Raw genomic sequence first — 20,646 nt, 5'->3', positions numbered from 1 at the left:
CAATATCACTTAATCACTCTTGAATCAGAATGCCGCACAGCTTTTCAGATAAGGTTTCAAAAAGCTTTTAAAAATAGATTTAATAGTGCTCAGTCTCCACTGAAAATACCTAGTACTGCTTTCTGAACGAGCTGTTTTATTATTATTAGTGTTATTGTTCTTGGGACAATACGTACATATGCAGATATAGCATACACATATTCATAAATTTACATGGATGGATAACCCCGAGGTTATGCTACCCATATAATCATTCTCAATTTTAAGAAACCTTTTAAAGAGTTGCACCTCAACTTTAAAATATCTTGTTTCTACACCTTTTTTTTTTCTGTTCACATTAGTTTATGGGTTTCTACTGCCTTCTGATATTTAGATTTGGCCAAAAAGGCATAATTACAATTTATTGTGTGAGATATATTGTGGTGACCTTGGATTTGTTTATAAGTCACCATGTTCACATGAAATTGAGGCTTTCTGATGCCATGCCAAGCCCCGAAACTTCCTTGGACAAGTAAGTGGAGGATGGGAAAACAATTTCAATAGGAGGCTCGCCAACTGTGAATCTGAAGGCAGTTTGATTAGGACTCGAAGCCCACAGATTGAGATTATGACAGAAATTTGCATAATGCCAGAGACTGATAAGATTTGGTTTCTCAGGAACCTATTACGTGATGATGTTAAGGGACTGTCATGGATTTCTTACAGTGCAATATGCTGACTTGTCTTTCCAAGACGAGTTGGCCTTGAGCCTTGTTCTTTGTAAGCCTCGAGTGAGGTTTCTTTAGATGTCTTTTGAAAATCTCTTTAGACATCTTTCGTAACTTTCCACCGAGATGATACAAGGATGTTATGACTGTCAGAATAAATGAATGTATTTGCTTCCTTTCTTTTTCACAGCTACTATTTCCATAACACTGCATAGTAGTTCAGAGCAGGTCCTTGTTACACTATGTTTCCAACCAATGTAGCTCTGTTCTTTGATCATGATTATGTATCGATGACTTGATTTTTTTTTATTGCCTCCTGACACAGTTTTTGTTTGCTGGATTTTGGTGCAGACAGTTTCTGTGCAAACTCCTCAAAAAGTTGTATTATTCAGTGCAAACTTTGCTGCAGCCTGCTGAAGACCGAAGCGTGATCATTGCCCAGATGGATGCAAGTTTCTGCAGTACATATTGAACTGTGCAGGCAGTGAGTTCTTGGAGGACCTTTCTGAAGCAAGACTAGAGTCTAAGCTCAGAGAAAACCTTCCTACTGATGTGACTCATCCCAGAGATGAAGACAACTGACCAACGTGGAGAGGACTGGCAACAACAGACAGCACCGCTTGCTTTTGTGGGTTTAAAAAAAGTCTGTCATTCTCATTAAAAAAAAGGGTTTTTACTGATTTGCTACGTTATTATTGTAGATTTTGTCAGACAAGACCAGTAAAGACCAGTATTTCCTACCAGAAAAACTGTAATAAATTTTATATCAAACACCCTTCAATAACCAAAAATTTATAAAACTCTATCATGCGTGAGATGCTAAATAACCATCTTAAGTTTCTGTACAGTACGGTAACATGTAGCATTGTAGGATTGATAGGAACGACATTGTGAATTCTGCTTAGCACACACCAGAAGACCCAAATTGATGTATCAAAAGGATATGTGTGAAATCAGTTTTAAAAAGTGTTAATGATCTATCAGAGCAATCAAAAATAAAGAAATCCAGGTCTTGATAAAACAAAAAATTATATGAGTATCTAATGTAGACCTTAGTAGTACCTAAGCACTTCAATTCACCATTGTAATTCTGAAAAACCTTATCCAGCTGCCATCTATCCCCAAAAGCGCATAAGCTCATTAGGTGCTGTGATTGTGGCCTTCAAAGAACTTTAGGTGCCAATGGTTGTGTTTCTCCCCGTGTAGAGAAATGTTTCCTTTTCTGCCAGAGCTGAAAAGCTTGAGCTCCAGAGGTGGGGGATTACCTTGTCTAAGTGTCTGGGGGGAGCTTGATCCTGTGGGGAATTGCCTGAGCCTAAGCCACATCTGCTGACTAGACCTGGTACCCTACCAATGTCCCATCTCCAGGGACTTAGTGGCTATTGTGGATCTCATGTTCCTCATACCAAGACTAGAGACATCTCATATTAGGTTGTGGATTCCACTAGAAAACCTGCAAGTCAGGTTTTGCAATGCCACATTTTTATTAATCTCATTCCGGTGTTCTTCTGCCTTAAGTGGGAAACCCATAGCAGTAACAGATACCTTCATTCAGAAAACTGTGGAAGAATCATAATTCTGGCAAAAGAATTTCTATTTAGAGTATACATCTGTCTCTGTGTGTGCATTTTAAACAATAAATCACCTATTTATCTGCAGTGCTTACGTGACACCTATTAAATTCATATTAGAGATAAGGAACTGAAGTGAAGGCATAATCACTAGACCCCATTGAAAAAATCTTTCCAATGTAGTAATCTTTCCAACCTGTTGCAGGGAAAATCAAAGACCTGAACTCAAGCCTTTCAAACCAGAGACAGATGTTGCAGCTTTGGGTGGAATTTTCCTTTGTGGAATATCAGTGGAGTTTTTTTGTAACTGCAGTTGGACAGATGCACTATCTATACAGATGCACAGTCTATACAGCTTTCTCCAGCTGAAAAGATCTGGAAGGATGAGTCGATATTTGAATATTTCCTATGTGTGGCTATCAGCCATGATTGCACAGAAGCCGGTAGTAGACAAATTATTTTGTTTTCATGCCTTCTGCCTGACACCTTTCAAGAAAACTAGTTCAATTAAAAATATTTATAATCAACTAACACATTTACCTGCTAATATTTCTTAACAGATTTTGAGGTAGGTTTTTTTTTTTTTTTCATTTCAGTGGCTGAAGTCCTGGCATAAGTTTGCATGGCCATGCTGGTTGAATTCTGTAAATGAGGTGATTAAGTGTTTCAGTTATTGGCACTTCTACCACCTTACTCACATGAAGCACAATTTTACTTGCAGACAATCTGTTGAACCACATCTGTTGATCTTCCATGAAATCAATAGAACTATTTGCGGTGCTAAGTAATTTAAGTGTGGCTGAACCTGACTTCATAGTAGCATTTGGGCACACTTTAGAAGTGCGTATTTCTTCCAAAATGCCACAAAATGATTTGCCAGTAATACACTAGACAAAGTCCTTGAAAAACCTGCTTTCCAAATCCTAAGAAACAAAATTAGTATTAGGTCAGAGGTCTTGTGGCCTTCCATTTACCATTTATAAATTCTCCGATATAAGCTGTATGGACAGTAATTACCCAGCTTCAGCCTGGCAAGCAGAATTCCGAGATTCTATAATGCCCTGAATTATCTTCTAATATTCCGGTCGTATCTAAATTGTTCTAATATCTGAAGTTATTTATAGGGGAAATTGAAGGTGGAGAGCAAGCCTTTTGCCTAATACATAGTTCTGTAAAATTTTGTTCCCATGAACATAATAGAGATGTTAATTAAAATGGCATCATCTAGGAAAAGTAATACTAAGCTTGCAATGGATTTTTTTCACATAATCTTTAAAATAGCATCAGCATAAGGACTCCATGGCACCTCCTGGGTACTCATTCCTCCTGAAACTTCTAGCTAAATTACTAAATCCCCAGGAAATATTATTGGTAACTTGTTACTACCCACTACTGATACGTTTTTAGACCACTTCATCTTACCAAATGTGTGGTGTTGACTGAGGGGTGCTCGGTGCTGGACCAAGGATATAACCATCATGGCAGTGTGGGAATGTGTCCTAATTACCTTTTTCCTAGTTGTCACCAGGTTGGTCTATTTCTGGTAATATTAAGGGCTCCTTTGAACCGTACTGCACACCCATGCCCTGCATGCTAATAATTCCCATTTTCAAAGAACGGACAGAAAAGACAGAGATACAATAACCTATTTTTCACAATAACCTGAAGCAGAAGGGAAATTTTCTAGAAGCTCAGTACTGACCATGCAGAGTAATTAGCACAAAGTAGGCAAAAATCAGCTACAATGGAGATGATATTGAAAAAAAGAGGTATTTTTTTTACTTTGCCCTTTATTATTAGCATACAGAAGAGCTCCAAAAACACTGAAAACACCTAATTGTTGTTTATAGATGGTTTTTAAGTGGAGTTGGAGAGAATACGGATGGGTAGATACCACGGTAGTAAAGGCCAAATAAAGAGAAGATTCATTGGAAATCGTAGATTACTTTAGACAGTTGGATTAGGTAGAAATCACCCTGATGTGCAGTAAAACAAGCAACAAGAATTAGGACTTTGAAATACTGCAAAACATGTCTTAAAGTGCTAGCATTTTCTTCCTAGGAATAAACTGTCTTAAAATCCCTCTATAAATGACTGTTCATTAGCCTATCAATGTGTATAATGGCTCTCAAAATCATAATAAGAATTAATAATAGTTCAAATAGCAGAAAGGGACATTAATTTCTCACTCATACATATTAATGCTGTAGTAGACGGCCTCTTCCCGACAGGCTTTCAAACTCTGAATTCGCAAGTCTGTTACTGGTTACCTGTTCTTTCCACTGTTAAAAACCTCCCCACCAGAACACCGAAAGATTTCACATTGCCCTGACTTGTACACTAGCAGTGAGCAGAACACAGTGCAAAGGAGATCATGGTGTCCTGATAATGTTCTTCATGGTACAATAAAGTTTGCTTAGCCAAAGTGTACACCAAAGGGCAACAAAAAGTAGCTATAAGGGTGAGGAAGATGGTATTTAGCCCCAGAAGACCAGTATGATGGTGGATTATCAGGAAGAGAAAGTGATAAAGGCAGAGGATAGGTATTAAATGCTTAGTTCCAGAATAAGGTGCGTACGAAGCGATGAAACAACGTGCCAGGCTGTGCTCCACAAACTGACTGCATCCCCTGAAGGCACCACATCATCTCCTTTCCAAGAGGACACAGATGCATGGAGAACCACCTAAAGGGCACGGCCAAGTGCTGATGCTTCAGTGAGCACCTTATCCCAATGCATTGCAGAAACTGAAGCTGAACAGTAAGAAATTCTTTATTGTTTTTCTCCTCTCAGGACTGCAGGGACTGTGCAACAGGAACTTAAACTCGAGAGATGTTCCCTGTCTAGTTTCCATGTTGTTTAAAAGGAGAAGAAAGCGAGCCGCCAAGAGTAAACTTTCAGGTAATGCATTTCTTTACGTTATGTATTTAATTGCATTGCATCTCTAAATAACCAAAAAGGGAAGGATCTTGTGAGATGTATTTAACCTCATTATATCTGATGCTGGGTCTTGAAAAGCTTTAGTTGAACTAAAGACTCTTATGAATATAAAATCAAAGTGAGCCGTACATTAAGGGTTTCATATGCTCTGACAGCTGCGCATGTGCACTCACAGCTCTCATTAACAGGAATAGCAAATATGCGATGCCCATCATTCAGAAAACAGACCTCTATGTACTCTATTGGGCTTGTTTTTTTCCTAGAGATTCTTCTCTATTGGACTTTTAATTAATCTCCTACTAGGCTTTTTCCCTTTAAGCTTTCCCTCTTCCCCCCTCTTTTCCAATGGAAGTAAACCCCCAAATCACTGTTTTTTTTAGGCAAGTTTTTCCAAGTCAATACAGTTTTACAAAATGCACCTGCGTATGTTAAATACAGAGAGAGTTTCCAGCACACAAACCACAGAGACATGTAACAGAATAAATGCCTTGGACTCTGAAAATACTTTTGATGACTGCCAACTTAAAAAAAAAAAAAGAAAAAAGAAAAAAAATGGCAAAAGTAGATATGAAAATGAGAACATGAATGTTTTTGCATTCCTTTTGTGATCACTGCAAGGCAAAAGTTTGCAACCTTGTGAAACAAAACACATGCATTTCATTCTGATTAACATAAAGACAGCCCCTTCTAACATGATTCACAATTATTAGTCTCTCTCTTGTGTTCGGGGATATGTGGATTATCAGCCTAGCATATTGTTAATACATACACATTTTAATTTCTTTCCTAAACCATTTTAGGCACTACAGTTAAATCGCATATACAAAATTTATAGATCAATGATTTGATATTTTTTCTCCACTTAAATAACTAAATGCTGCAGGAGATAAAAGGCAGTCAAAAACAATAAAAAGACAGGATCATGGATAACGGAAGGTAAGTCAGATTTGAGATGCCTCTGTTCTTCTATTTTTAAGTTTATTATTATTTTTGCATAACAGGCTATTTCACTACCTTCTACTGTATCTGATGTACTTACTTATCGCCTCCACAAACTGTTCAAAGAAGCAGTATGGGAACAGCGGCTCAGGCAGCTCTCTGAAAAACATCTTGAGTGCTCCGGTGACAACGTGGATGTCCTCCCACTGGCTGTCGTCCAAATTCAGCTTCTCTTCTGGGAAAACACGAGGAGAAATGGAACAACTGGTTTTAATGAAACAATTACAAGACACTAATTATTATGTTAATGTTTGCCTACTATCATCAGCAACCGTTAACAGCCTTCTGCACCTAGAGGTTTGGTGCTGTGCATGGTTTTTTTTTCCCTTGTTTTTTTTTTTTTTTTCCTTTTTTTTTTTTTGTGGGAAGAGAACATTTTCAATGGAATACCATCTGTAGGAATGCAGCTAACAAAAAAACAAGAGACACAAAGAGACAGTGCCATTGACACAGTGTGTCAGATACATTTATTCCCATAATGCATCAGGATGAAAATTAGCATCACAGCTCAACATGATTCAAAGCTATTTGGTTTTGAGGCCGAGGGGCTAAGAGTTGCCAACGATGGCCGGCTCAAGGGACCGGCCTAAAGGCCTTGCTGAGCCAACAGGAGACATATGCTAAACATGGCAATAGAAAATGAGTTATTGCTTTACATGTGTTAGCCTTGCTATGTACAAGGGAATAATGGGTAACGCTTTTCTCCTTTTTTTTTTGCCTGAATGTAATGTCAGCAAGGAATAGAGTACTGTGAGAGAAAGGATATTAATTCCTCCTTACTGCTTCAAAAATATTTTGTTTGGTTTTCATCTCTGGGAGGAAGATTTGCCCAGCAACAATATTAGACAGACCCCTGTTGGCCTACCTAGGCTATGCAAAGCTGTCAAAAATGATAACAACACTAAAGACAAACCACAAGTGCTTACAAAACTGTTTTGCAAACAAAAATAATAATGTTTTCTTTTGAAGCTTGACTGAGCTAAGGAATTTAAATATAAAAGAAACTAAATGCTAAAACAGAGTTTCTAATAAAAATAAAGCAAGATTGGATGATTATTCTATTTTTCTTTTTTCTTTTTAATTCTTGAAGTGTGATGCTGTTAGAACATAAGAAACAGTGAAGTCATAATCCATAGAAAACTCTAGGAAAGTGAAAAATCCTTATTAGTCCAAATTAAAATGACACACACACACACTTTCTCCAAGTTCTGTTAGTCCAAAAACGGAGTTTGCTTTTTTCACATGTGCTATGATTCTCTTTTTTAGAAAATTTCAGTCTGAATGCAAATCAGTGGCCAACCATAAAAACTACTGAACAAATTTAATTTGAAGCTTCATAATCCTGAAATGTTTTACTAAATGTGACTGAAATTTCATGTTTAGCAATTCAGCTGGCTCCAAGAGCAGCCTCTTTATTGAACTGTTGTTAAACAAAATGATAAAATTATTGGAGACACATGGACACCCACAACTCCAGATCCCTGGTACTTTAATGCAGCAGTTTTCCCACTATGGAGTTTACTTTTGGACAGAAAATCTCATTCAAAATTGAGTTGTCTTTCAACTTTTACTTAATAAATGTTATTAAATGCTTTTTAAATTTCTGGATTCAGGAAATACATACAAATAAAGGAACGGACCCAATTCCTTAACTTGGAGTAATGTGAGACAAAGCTGGAACAAAGGCAGACTTGTGCATTTCATTTAGTTGTCTTGATTGCTTCTTTGGTTTCAAATTTTTTCTTTTCTTTTCTTTTTTTTTTTTTTTTTTTCCTCCATTGAATTACCTCAATCATAAAAGTAATGATTTGATCTCAAATGAGTTACCAGAGGGGATCTTCTTTAGACTCTGAGATCATATTTGATTGATCGTATTTCAACAATTAGCCTTTTATTTTGCCACACACTATTGAACTAGATCGACAGCATCTTAGCAGGCCAGCTTTAAACAGTCAACTGTTAACAATAGCATCAAAAAGAGAGACCTGATGGGGTTTACTGTCACTTTAAAGAACAGGGTGGGTTTTCACATTGTTGAAATCTGTCAGATATTTTGAAATGTCCCTCTCACTATGGTGCCACACCCCCTGCGTGCCCTTATAATAAAATTGGTTTTACTCCTGATTAAATCATTTTCTCCCTACCCACTACCATACTTCTCATAATGGACCTGTGTGCTCTACAGCTGGTGTTCTTCCCATGGTACCAATTCTTACTTTATCTTTTAAGCACTTTGCTGCTAAGATCTCATGCAGAGTGCTTATGTTTTGTTAAGAGCTTCATTCTTAGAGAAATAGCTTAACACATGTTCTAAAAATGTTGTACAACTTATTGCTTAAAACACATTTAGAAAATGTATAAGTACTGTAGCTTTGGCACAGAACTTTAAGTAGAAACCTTAAAAAAAATCCAACTTGTTTTTGCCATGCATTTGTCTTAAATGTCTAAAGTGGAATGCTTGACTTCTAAGGCTTTATAGAGACTTATCTTACCAGATTTTTGCACCATTTCCAGCTCTTCAAGGAAACGTGTTAGGAATGTATCATCGTGAAAGCAAAGGGTGTCAATTTTCCCTCCAGCAATAAGAGCGTTTTAAAAAATGTTTGCCACAAGGAACAAATGCCAAGTCCAAAAAAAAGAAAGAAAATAGAAGTCCATTCAGTGTAAGACTCGTGTTTGGTTCCCACTGGTTGAAATCGCTCACATACCATGGCGATAGGGCCATAAACAAACATACACATGAATTTCAGGCTGGGTTTAAGGGGAGGACCTGACTTTTTGGCTTTGTTCAGACATATTTCTTATTGGGGTGTTTTGCTTACATAAAGATTAAGTCCCAAATCTGGTATTTAAACTTGACAGTCAGGGACTGCTTTCAGTCAAGAGATACTGTATCTGGGAAGATGCTCAAAATCTCACAGTCCTAAAAATTCGCTTTAACTTGTCAGTAGTATTTGATTAGTTCAACCATCACTGCCAGTTGATATCATATATCTTAGATACAGACACAAATATGCCCAGAAAATCCCATAAAATTTATGCTAATACTCAGGCTGAAAATATAAAGACCACATTAAGGAAAAAAAAAAAATACTACGGGCACCTGTCAAGGTTATTAGTTAAAAAAAATCAATATACAATACATTCATGAAGGGAATGTGTGTTTTACTGTGTTATTATTCTCAGTAAATCAGCCTTTTCAGCAATGCACATTTTTAATGGCATTTGCAATGTCTGCAGCAGAACCAAAAAGGACTTCATCTTTGCTTTAAGAACACTATCATAAGGCTATCCTTGTCCAAAAAGGAAGAAAGAAATCTATCAAAAATCAGCTAAAAACCATTCTACCATTAAATCCCAGAGCATCGGAAGTCCTGCTTCACCCAGGGTATCACATCTTCTTGCAAGTGTTCTCATAGATGACCCCAAGTCACGTGGAAAGCAAAACACAGGTGACAGCACCAGGTGTGCTCTGGGGGTTCTGCCTCAAAAAACTTTCTGAAGACTTTGGTGAGACATGTCTGGGTCTCAGACTGAAATCCACTTGCTAACATCGCTGCCTTTTTCACCCATCCCCTGCTGCCAGCTACACATGGTAGCACTGGCATAGTGATGGGTCCCAGGGGCATTTCTTTACTTTCTCAAACTTGAAAACATCTTTATATTTTTTAAATGGTTATATTTTTAAAAAATAATTTACTGGTCATTCAAGGTCTTCAATAGGAAAAAAAAAGAGCAGACTCAAGCAGAAGTTCTCTATTTTTATCAACACACCCCCTCATCACTAAATCCCTTTGTGAGGGCTGTTCTCATGGCTGGCAGCACAAATATTAATTTATACACTGAAGGTACATGTGTTTGATAGCTGTACCCGCATTTCGCAAGCTACAGCTAGTGCAGAGACACAGCAGCCTTCTTGCCCCACCCAGAAATAATGAGAGCTCAAAATTACCACAAAGTATTCCTACATCGGGACAAACAACCTCTTTCAAAGTGATTGCACTCAAATTAGAGCAGCACTAGAAAGCAGAGATGTCCGGAGACAACACAGCAATGGGTTGCTGGGAGGTGGTGGTGGTTCTTGCTCATCATATGACAAGGAGCTCACTCCTCAGCGATGCAGCACATGATGCTTTAGCTTCCTCTCCCTTAGTAAATCCTGTCCTCACATAGCATTTTATGTACTCACTCCAAAGTGCATGTAATCCCTTGAACTTTGAACAAATGGTACAGTAGAAGCCTCAACTCATGCAAAGCAATACATTAGGAAGAGTGTGTCCAGAAGGTCAAGGGAGGTTATCATGCTCCTCTACTCTACCCTGGTGAGGCTGCATCTGGAGCACTGTGTCCAGTTCTGGGCTCCTCAGTTCAAGTACAACGAATTACTGGAGGGAGCCCAGCAGTGGGCTACAAGGATGATTTGGGGTCTGGAGCTTCTTTCTTATGAGGAAAGACTGAGAGAGCTGGGTCTGTTCAGCCTGGGGAAGGCCGAGAGAGGATCTTATCAATGGTGATGTCTCAAGGGTGCACGTCAAGAGGATGGGACCAGAATCTATTCAGTGGTGCCCAACGACAGGATGAGGGGCAATGGGCACAGGCTGAAGCACAGGAGGTTCCATCTGAATATGAGGAGAAACTTCTTTACTGTGAGGTGCCAGAGCCTGGAACAGGCTGCCCAGAGAAGCTGTGGAGTCTCCTCTGGAGACATTCAAACCCACCTGGACACATTCCCGTGTGATCTGCTCTGGTGAACCTGCTTTAGCAGGTGGGTTGGATTGGATGATCTCCAGAGGTCCCTTCAACCCCAGCCAGTCTGTGATTGTGTTCTTTAGTCAGCCAGATTTTTATGAGTTCTCTCCTAGCTAATTATTCTCCCTCTCTCCCTAGCTACGTTTTGGGAGGTCCACTGTCCTGCTTGCACTCAGTGCAAGGTCCTTCACTTCCAAAAGAGTATAAATAAATTAAAAAAAAATGTAGCTAAGTAAATAATTAAATTTTGTATACAGCGTGTTTCTAAGCAGCTTTTGCTGAATCCATCCAATGCTACTCTTGAATTACCAAAGATACAGTCAGCAAAATAAAGCTTTCATGCATTACCCCTCTGGTAGAGGAACATGGCCTTTTACCAGAAAATTTAAGCCATGATGTTATAATGCCTGAGCATTTATTTATTATTGGAGTGCCCATTTCCATGGAGTCCAGGCGCAAATTACTGAGCAACTTAAGCTAAAAAGCAGAACATCTCCGTGTGCATCCAGAGTGCTGTTTATCCCAGTGCTCTGAAATGACAGTTCTCTTGACCTCGGGACACACTGGACCAACTACTGTTAACTTAAATCTCAATCTGTGCCAGAAAAATAAAAGATTTCTGTACTTGGGCATACTGGGTCATATTCATCCTCACATAATCCCACAGAGGTCTGCGGAGTAAAAGAGGGATGAACTGTCTCATTGTTTCTGTTAAAAAGATCCAGTGCATTGGAGAAGTTCAGAAATGGTACATGGTGAAACATGCGGAGTGGTTAAGAGGTTTAGGAAATTGGTCAGAGAGCAACACCGTTGCGTTGGGAAATTCCTGTGCCACCAGCTGCTGTTTGAAACTAGAAGGATAAAAATATAACGTGGTACTGAAAAGAGAATCTTTTTGGTGGCCAGAGACAGATACCATCACTAAGATGCTCTTAAACGTCATTCATTGCCCATACCTGCTATGGGGTCAGATGGCAGTGATATTAGTTTTGACTTAGCATGTTCTGTCACTGTGGTTTGAAGCAATAATTACTGTAATAGGCTTATAATTACAAGTACTTCTAAAATTCATTAAATTTATCTCAATCAACTATTCCATATGGGGAAAAAAAGAATGATTTTAAATATAGAATGTTTTCCCTCAAAATGCAAGCTTCCTAAGAATAAATAGACCACCTGCCTACAAATCAACATATTTCTGAGAGACCCGCTCAGAGGTGACTTCTTAACCCAAGCACAAGGATGGAGTTTGGCAGAATTTCTGCAACTCATAGAAATTAAATTGCTATGCTGAGCGAAAATTACATTTGCCTTACTGTGGTAAGATTCTGTCCTCTGTCTAGTTCTCTCTACTTAGTTGTCGAACAGTAACTTCAACTTCTTCTTAGTAGTTAAACACACTTTGCTTTTCTGTTTATTCTTCCCTCTTTATTCTCAACCAGACTAATGACTTTCTCAGTTCTCTGTGCCAGCTAATGGATTTTATTCCCTTTTCTAGGTGAATGACAGTATTTCTCTTCCATATACCATAGACTGCAGAACACAAATATCAAATACTTGCCTAGATCAGGAACTTACTCCCCATGATACATTTTACTATTCAAAAGCAAAAGTCCATTCTGAATTCTGCTTTCAAATTCATCGTCCTCTCTTAGTCATATGTTGTATATACATGTATTAGTCAAGGTAAATATATCTCCCTTCCAACTTCAAATCTGTTATTAACATTTTTTATTGTGTAATTGCTCTCCAGTAAGCTTCTCTGCAATCTAATTTTAGAGGTTTCTTTTCATTTACAGTCAGGTCTTTTATCAGAATTGTGTGTATCAGCATCCACAATTCTGCATTTTAAATAAATCGAAGGCTTTCAAGATCTAATAGAGAAAGGAATTGGACAATGACTCTCTGTCCCATTTTCATACTTCAAAAATATGTTCATATTCCTATCTTTTTAATTGTACTACTAACTCAGAGTACTTTAAGATTCTGTCATATAGCTCTTCTGTTCTTCTCCTTCTTGCTGTTTCTAACACTGCTTCTATTTCCACTCTTGTCAAAAGCCTTTTCATAGTCCAAAAATCTGTACACAATGTTTTGTAATATTTGGCAGACTTATCTGAAACCTAATTCACTGCTTTCTTGTGATTCATGGGTCATAAATTATTTCATATGTAATGTACCCCCAAAGGGTAAAAGATTCTTTATATTAAATTTCAACCAGACAGTTTAACGAAGAATAAAAAAAAAATAGTATTTTTGAGACACTCTGAAAAGATCTGACCTCGATATATGGTCTAGTGTGTTGTCTCCCACTAATGTTATCTCAGTATCTTTCAGTGAATATGAGATTTCAACATGCTACAAGTGAAAACATTTCTACCATAACGTGGGCTTGCTGTGGACAACTTTTAAGGAAAGGAGAAATACAAAATGTGTAGCACTGGATCAGACTACTGGTGAATTAAATCAGTTCTGTCTCCTGTGATCGTTAAACTGAAATGGTCTGTACAAAACCAATTCAAAATGGTCTGTACAAAACCAAACAGCCAAGTGTATTATTGGGACTGACCCCAATAACAATAAGCTTGTGCCTCAGTGAGAGAGTTTCAATAATCAAAGGAAATAATTAACAAAACAATAAAGATCGCTATGACTTCCTTTATGTAAATGACTACCAAATGTAAATAGATCAAAGCTTGAGCTAAAATTAAGCAATTCCCCTAGTCCACTTGCAATGCTGAAAAGGAACATACATATGTAATTTGTTTACAATTATAAGGATTATCAGTGAAATATTAGTTTATTGTTTTATTAGAAAAATAGAAATTAAAATGATTCTCAAAATGTTATATTCCTTACATATGCAATCAGATTTATTTTAATGGGACTATTTACAAGATTAAAGAGTACTCGTACCCACAAATCTCCATTCTCACACGCCATTTTGTAGGATGTCCAGCCAAGAAATCCTGAATTTTTTTTAAATTTTATTTTTATGAAGCGACTCTTCGCAATAAGACAGCTGAAGGAAGTATTTTTACATGAAATCAGGTATATACAAGCTCTGTAAATGTCAAGGACGAAACATTTTATTTTGTATAGAATTTATCTTTTAGTTCTCTAAAGTCAAAACACTTTGGTTCATCAGAACTTTTACAAAGGACTGTTTCATAATATGAATCCATTTGGATTATCTGACCAAAGATAAGACTTCAATGGACTTACTATATCATTCACCACTGTACCAGTGCCACAAAAGGGAATTACAATTAATTGGATTATGTTGGTCTCCACCCGCTGATTGTAGAAGAGAAAGTCTGAAAGTGTAACTATTTCAAACGGACCATATCTCTCATCGACCATGGGATTTGGGCTTTAATTTACCAATAAAGCTTAATTTCTTCTCTATATTCTCTTCTGGTTAGGAAGAGGTCATTTAAACACTTTATTCAAGTTCTTCAAAATGAAAGGACAGTTTTGTTAAGTACTTTCAAACTAGCACAGTAGCATTTGCACCTTGCCTTTAGGCATTATTTATTTTCCCTATTAGCAATAAAGTGAGTTGTCTCGAAAAACACGAGCCCACGTTTGGGTCATAAGAATAATTTGTGCTTCATACACCCTCGTTCGGTTCATGAAATTTTGGCTGAAATTGTTACCTAGCATGACAATTTGTTGTCAGCTATATGTCGTGTGACACTACATGGGGCAGAGAATATCATTTCATATCATGTAGGTTCCTGCACAGACATGAGGCAGTGAGAGTCTTCAGTCCCACGTTAGATATAGAGATAACTGTATGGAAAAGTTACACTAAGAAACACAAAGGTACAAATATAAACTATGAACATGCAAATGACTCATTAACTTGGAAATAGTGATATTCTACAGTGCAGCTATATTAACGCGTTTTAGTTAATATGACTTACGTGCTAAACAACAATACCATTCTTATTCTAGATGTCCATATATATGTTTCTATGTATTATATTTCTGCTGATGGCTCTGCCTAAAAGCTGTTAGGATTTTTCTTCACTATCCTTACTGGAAGGTTATTTCACTGCCTAATTCCTTCTAGTTACCAGCCTGAAATATTCAACTTTATATACTTTTAAAATAATTATTAATATCAGTAATGCTTGCTTTGATTTTTTTTTTCCCCCAAACTTTTGCGTTCAGTCTAAGAAATAAAAAGTCGTCAGTCAACTTACTTCAAAACCATGTTGCTTAATTCACATTTGCATTACTTTTTGCTAATATCTGAAGCTCTAATTCCATTCCCTGGATATTAGCAGGACTAGCTATGCTGTTAAAGATAGGAATGCTTCTAAGTGCTTACTGAATCAGGGCATGTGAGATGATAATTGTATGTGTTTAAAACAAAACTTTAAACAGGAGGGGATTATATAAGTTGCTAAAACAAATATATCTTCAAGTGCACTGAAGGGCTTTCAAACGTTAACGAAATGCCCTTTGATGATAATAGCGCTAATAATAACATGAAATTTCAAACATTTTAATGCATTTTAAGAATCACATGTTGCCCTGAATATGGAAGATTCTCAGAAAGTGTCCTTTTTTCATACAAAATCATCAACTTCAGAGCAATGTCCGCTCTGAAGTCACACCAGCGGAGAACCAGATATTAAAGTATGTCCTGATCCAGGCATGGGTTAGTCTGTGCATTTTAGCTTCTCGTGTACAGTGCCTGCTTGCAAACACTGAAACTTTTACTACAATGAAAGTAGCTTTTGTTTGAGGAATATGATGATTTTAAAAATATAGAAACCCTAAGTTTACAGTCAAACCTGTGTTCATTAAATGCATGACCAGTGGAATTAAGAGCTGCATACACAGAAGCATTTGAGACCTTGCTTAGGTCTTTTTAACCAAAACGTTGACATTTCAAGGCCAGCGTGGGCTTAAAAACATAACTGCATTAACCTGTCACGTGCAATTCCATGTGCACAGCTATACCTTCTCTTAACGAGCCTCAGAAGATGCATAAATACGCCCGAGCACATGTAAACACCCTTGGCAATGTTCATGTTTCCTCCTTGGCAGAGAAGGGGTGTCATGAAATACGGGTGACTCAGTGGCGTAAAGTTTTCCTTTTCCCACACAAGCCTCACAGTCTCATGTGGAAGAAGGAGAAACGGCTCCCATGCATTCACCAAATCCAACATCACACCTTTTCCTCCACCTCATGCACACATCCACATTTTTGCACTTTCACTTGCTCTGGGATAGGACATAATGCAGATTTGCTGCGTTAACACTGTATTTGTGCCTACCTTTGCCCTGGGTTTATCTCGATGTGCATTCTAATTAAAATATTTCCAGTTCCTCTTATTTCACCTAAACTTAGAGATCTATATTTCAGGAGAGAAAAAGTCTGCTTTGAAACAATTTTTGGACTTTCTAGTGCATGCATTTTTCCTGTTCTTCAAAATAGTCTTGTGAACGGACTTGTAATAACAGGAGGATTTCAACATAAGAGATTTTCATGTCTTTGGTTCCTTGAGATATGCTCAGGTCCCTCCCACAATAAATAGATTAAAATATTTATTAGATTAGTGTAACATTTCAAATAAATGGAGATTTATACTTCCTTTTGAATACAGAATCTTATAAAAAGTTTCAAGGCAAGGCTCAACAAAGCAGTTGACAAGAAAGACAGCATCTGCTTTCCTGGCTATTCAAGCTGAAGTTTTTCATTCTAAATGCAAGCAATGTTTCCGAAGTTAACATAATTAACTCACGACAATCCTGAAACATCATAATATAGGATACAGATGGAAATTCAAAACTTTAAAAATGTCATATAACTACAAGAGGATTATCATTTTTTAATGGCACAAATCTGAATACTAATTAAAACAGGTGTTTTTATTTCAAACACTTTTTCACACTGACATTACTAGGAGGGTTATTTATGTATTAATCTATGAGGAATCATATACTGCTCAAAAAATGTGATGTGCGATAATAACAAACTTATGAGATAAAAGAATGATACTCTGTACTGCTTCCTGAAACAATAAAAGACCAGTAGTTCAATTAGTTAGTAATTTCTGTGTGACTATTTGACAGATTCTACTAATTGTTCAGCTCCCACTAACTATTGCTTTACATAATTAATTATATTGAAACGCAAACAACAAAGACATGTGGGCCAGTTGCCCTTTTGACAATGTTTTTCGCAAACTGATTTGCTTACCAAAAATATTTTTAGAACTAAAAGATACTAATCTTAAGTGGAAATACACATCAAAACGTTGAAGCAGCTCTGCATTTTACCATGGTTATGAGAAAAAAATTTGGATTGTTTAACATATCATTTATGCTGCATGCATAATAGCTGAAGTCTTCTAGCAGAGATCTTTCATATTAATTTAGCATTGCATAAAATTCATAGTAACAGGTCCAAGGGTCAAGCATCATTCATCATTAGTTGAAGTGACATTTGCAACCCTTCATATAGCAGCTGCTTGAAAGGGGAAAATAGGTATTCTTTGGAAGAATGGGGGTTAGCACACAATCCTGGCTCTATCTGCGGAAGGGAAAAACAAGGTGCCACTATGTCAGCATGGTAATGTGCTTAAATTTGGTGATGTCATTCTTCCCTAACCCCCACGAGTCACAAGGCACAAGGCAGCTGCATTCCTGAACTTAGTCGTTCGGGTGGAGATAAGTAATAACTAGATGTAAATGAATTACATTACTGTGGTTGTGAACATAGCTCTGTGCATCTAAATTATGATTTATATCAGGATCCTATCTTGTTTTTGAGAGTTTTCGACTTGTTAACAAGGCAGCCCTTGTTCTCATGGCATCCTTCAGGCATAATAGTTTCTGGGAAGCCAAATAAGATCACTTTTGAAATTGCAAGACAGCATTCCAGGATTTTGCAGCAGAACACATTGGCCAAATTAGGACTTCTGAAGACTGTTAACTAACAATTTTTTTTTTCTTTGTGGCATGTCTTGCTTACTATAAAACATGAAGATCAGAACGGGAAGTGTGAGCAATTAAAATGAAAATGTAATCATCTGGAAGAAAAGATAAATTTGTATTAAATGGCTAATACTTCACAGTCCTTTTGATATTACAAGTACTTTTAAAGAAAATATATATTTTATAGCATAGTAATTTTTATTATGTGAAACATGTGATCTCTTTGGAATTATGCACAATTTTAAATCGCAGTCATTAAAACAGCATGCAACACAAAGTGGTTAGATTTTGGAGCTTTGCTAATATTTGGTCATTTTCCTCAACTTTGCTATTATACCTAAAATGTACTTAATTTATTCGCATCGCTAATTATCCACTAGTATTTAAAGCACTGTCATGATTACTGACCCAGACTACTACTTCCTTCTTAAAAAGTTTAATGATTTTTATGAAGAAAACCAATGGTTTTTAAAGAGTCACTTAGAAGTGCCTGAAGAATGTTCATGGATGCTGCTTATTACACATCGTAATTCTATGAGCTGCTATAAATTAAGCTGCCAGTCAAAACACTTCTACTGGTGAGAAGTTACTTCTCCATACTCCATGGGTGCACTGGGCTGCCCCTTCATTGAGTTAAAATACAGTGCTGCAGGTGTTTAATGGTGAGATCTCATTATAGCCAACAACAGCACAGGGCCCTCACGTTGCACAGCAATTGTGAGCATCAGACCTATTCCCAAAACGGTTTGCAGACCATGTCGGTCATACTTTATCTCACCTAGAATATTAGACAGCTATCCATCAACTATCCCCAAATCAGACAGAAAGCGTTTCTACAAAGGACCAGTGTTACTGGTCCATTAGTCTTATGGCATCTCACCTTCCCATGGATTTTAGTAGCTGTGCAGACATTAAATACGCATGTAAAGATGTTTTAGATACCAGAAAGGCAGAACGGCTGTAAAAGGAATAGAACCGCAGAGGCAAGATGACTGGCAGATAGGGTTGCCACATCCCCCTTAAAGAGACTGCTCCTTTTCCACACCTTATGTCTCTTGTACCATAAAAATATGCATAGATATATGTGGGAGCATCATAGCAGATTTCTTGGGATGCGTGCCATGCATCTGAGCTTCGAAGCTGGCTCAACGTTGTCACCATTAAGTCGCAGTGTACACAGCAACACTTCAATCTAATTTCAATTAGGGAAAAGTTACACAGAAACTTCTTGGAGAGCACACATGACCCTACACATAATACCAATTAAATTCAGTATCATCAGTGTCTTTGCAGTGAACATTGATACCACCACCGAGAGGAAGGAATTTAAAATGAGGCAACGCTTGATGACACTACCTCCATCTACAAACTGCCTGTGTTAACTAGTACGTCAATGATTAGTGAAACAGTGGGATTCATCTGTGAAGAAATGGGGTGAAAGGGAATATTTAATGAAATTTTCGTTACAGGCAGTTTTTGTGTAACACAAAGTAGAATGTTGCATCATTATGCAACAAAATACTACCTGGTAAATCAATAAAAGCCTAATCTACTGAGAAGTTACAGATACCAGGAGTGTTAAGCAGTTGTAACTGATATAACAGGAGAACTAAAACCATAGGGTGTTTCAAAAAGATGGGCCCAATTTGAAATCACTCTCTCTCTGAAATCGGGTCCATCTTTTTGAAACACCCTGTATTTTTCATACCAAGGACACACAATCTCCTCAAACCACTTGTTTTATGTGCCTAAATATCCCTCTGTCCTGAACTCAGACAAATCTGTACGTAAACAGAATTCCAGTATCGTTAAGTGGGATCAGTGAGATCATACTCATGTGGATATGCAGGCACTTCACTTAGAGTTGTTCCATTTCCTTTTGTTTGCCGAGTCTTTTATTGAGAAACAATGGAACAAAAAGCACAGCAAGTTAAGGCTTTAATTCTTGACAACCACTTCTTTTTTTCATTCAAAACTTAGAAGATTCCTCTAACATGCAGATCACTTGAGAGAGATTTAAATGTGGCCTTTAAGCACAGAACAAAACACCACCCTCCAAACCCAATATCCCCCAAACCTGTAAGAAAACCAGGAAGAAAAGTCATCCTAAAAGTGTTAAAACTCCTTGCACACCATCACTCCTTGGTGACTGGGGAGATTTTATAGTCTTTCAAATCTTCTTTCAACCACAAGATGCCTTAAAGGGACAGAAGGTCTTAAAATGTGCTCTCTATGTCCTTGGTTGAGAAAGATGCATCGAAGCGGGAGGGAGGGGAAGCCAAGCCACAACACAAAAAGCATTAATGCAAAGAACAGTGGGGTCTCTCCCTAATTTGACTTTCTCTACAGGTGGTCTGCAGCTGCATCCAAACAGGTTACACTACCGCCTTCCCATGGGCATTACAACAAAGTAGGATCTGTATTCACAGGAATACATTTACTAGCACGGACTGATTCAGGTCTAAAAATAAGAAAAAAGCATTTTTCAGAATAGCCTGAGGTAACTCTCTGCGCCAGCAGAAGACAGTAGCACTCTTGTTTCGCTGGCTGTGCATGATGATAAAGGATATCAGAAACCTACTTCATATGACTCATTGAGGCCCACAGCCAGCTTCCAATTGATTCATTTTATTTGTATTAGTTTGTTCTCCCTTGACTACACAACAGGCTAGACCAAATCAATAAGCAATATTCTGTTTTCTATTGACTCGAGGGTAATTTTGC

The 20,646-nt window shown here is 37.5% G+C and overlaps 1 protein-coding gene across 2 annotated transcripts in view; it reads right to left on the bottom strand.

The window, feature by feature from the left end:
- ARHGAP15 (Rho GTPase activating protein 15) overlaps positions 1-20,646 on the bottom strand; it is a 323,931-nt gene that overhangs the window by 54,730 nt on the left and 248,555 nt on the right. For both annotated transcript variants that reach the window (XM_082056895.1, XM_082056894.1), the window contains exon 13: positions 6,257-6,391. In XM_082056895.1, coding sequence (XP_081913021.1) covers positions 6,257-6,391 — 135 coding nt within the window. The remainder of the gene's footprint in view (positions 1-6,256; positions 6,392-20,646) is intronic.

This window comes from Streptopelia decaocto (genome assembly GCF_964273445.1).
Source record: "Streptopelia decaocto genome assembly, chromosome: 6".
NCBI lineage: Eukaryota > Metazoa > Chordata > Aves > Columbiformes > Columbidae > Streptopelia > Streptopelia decaocto.
This window is presented reverse-complemented; position numbering and strand designations above follow the sequence as displayed.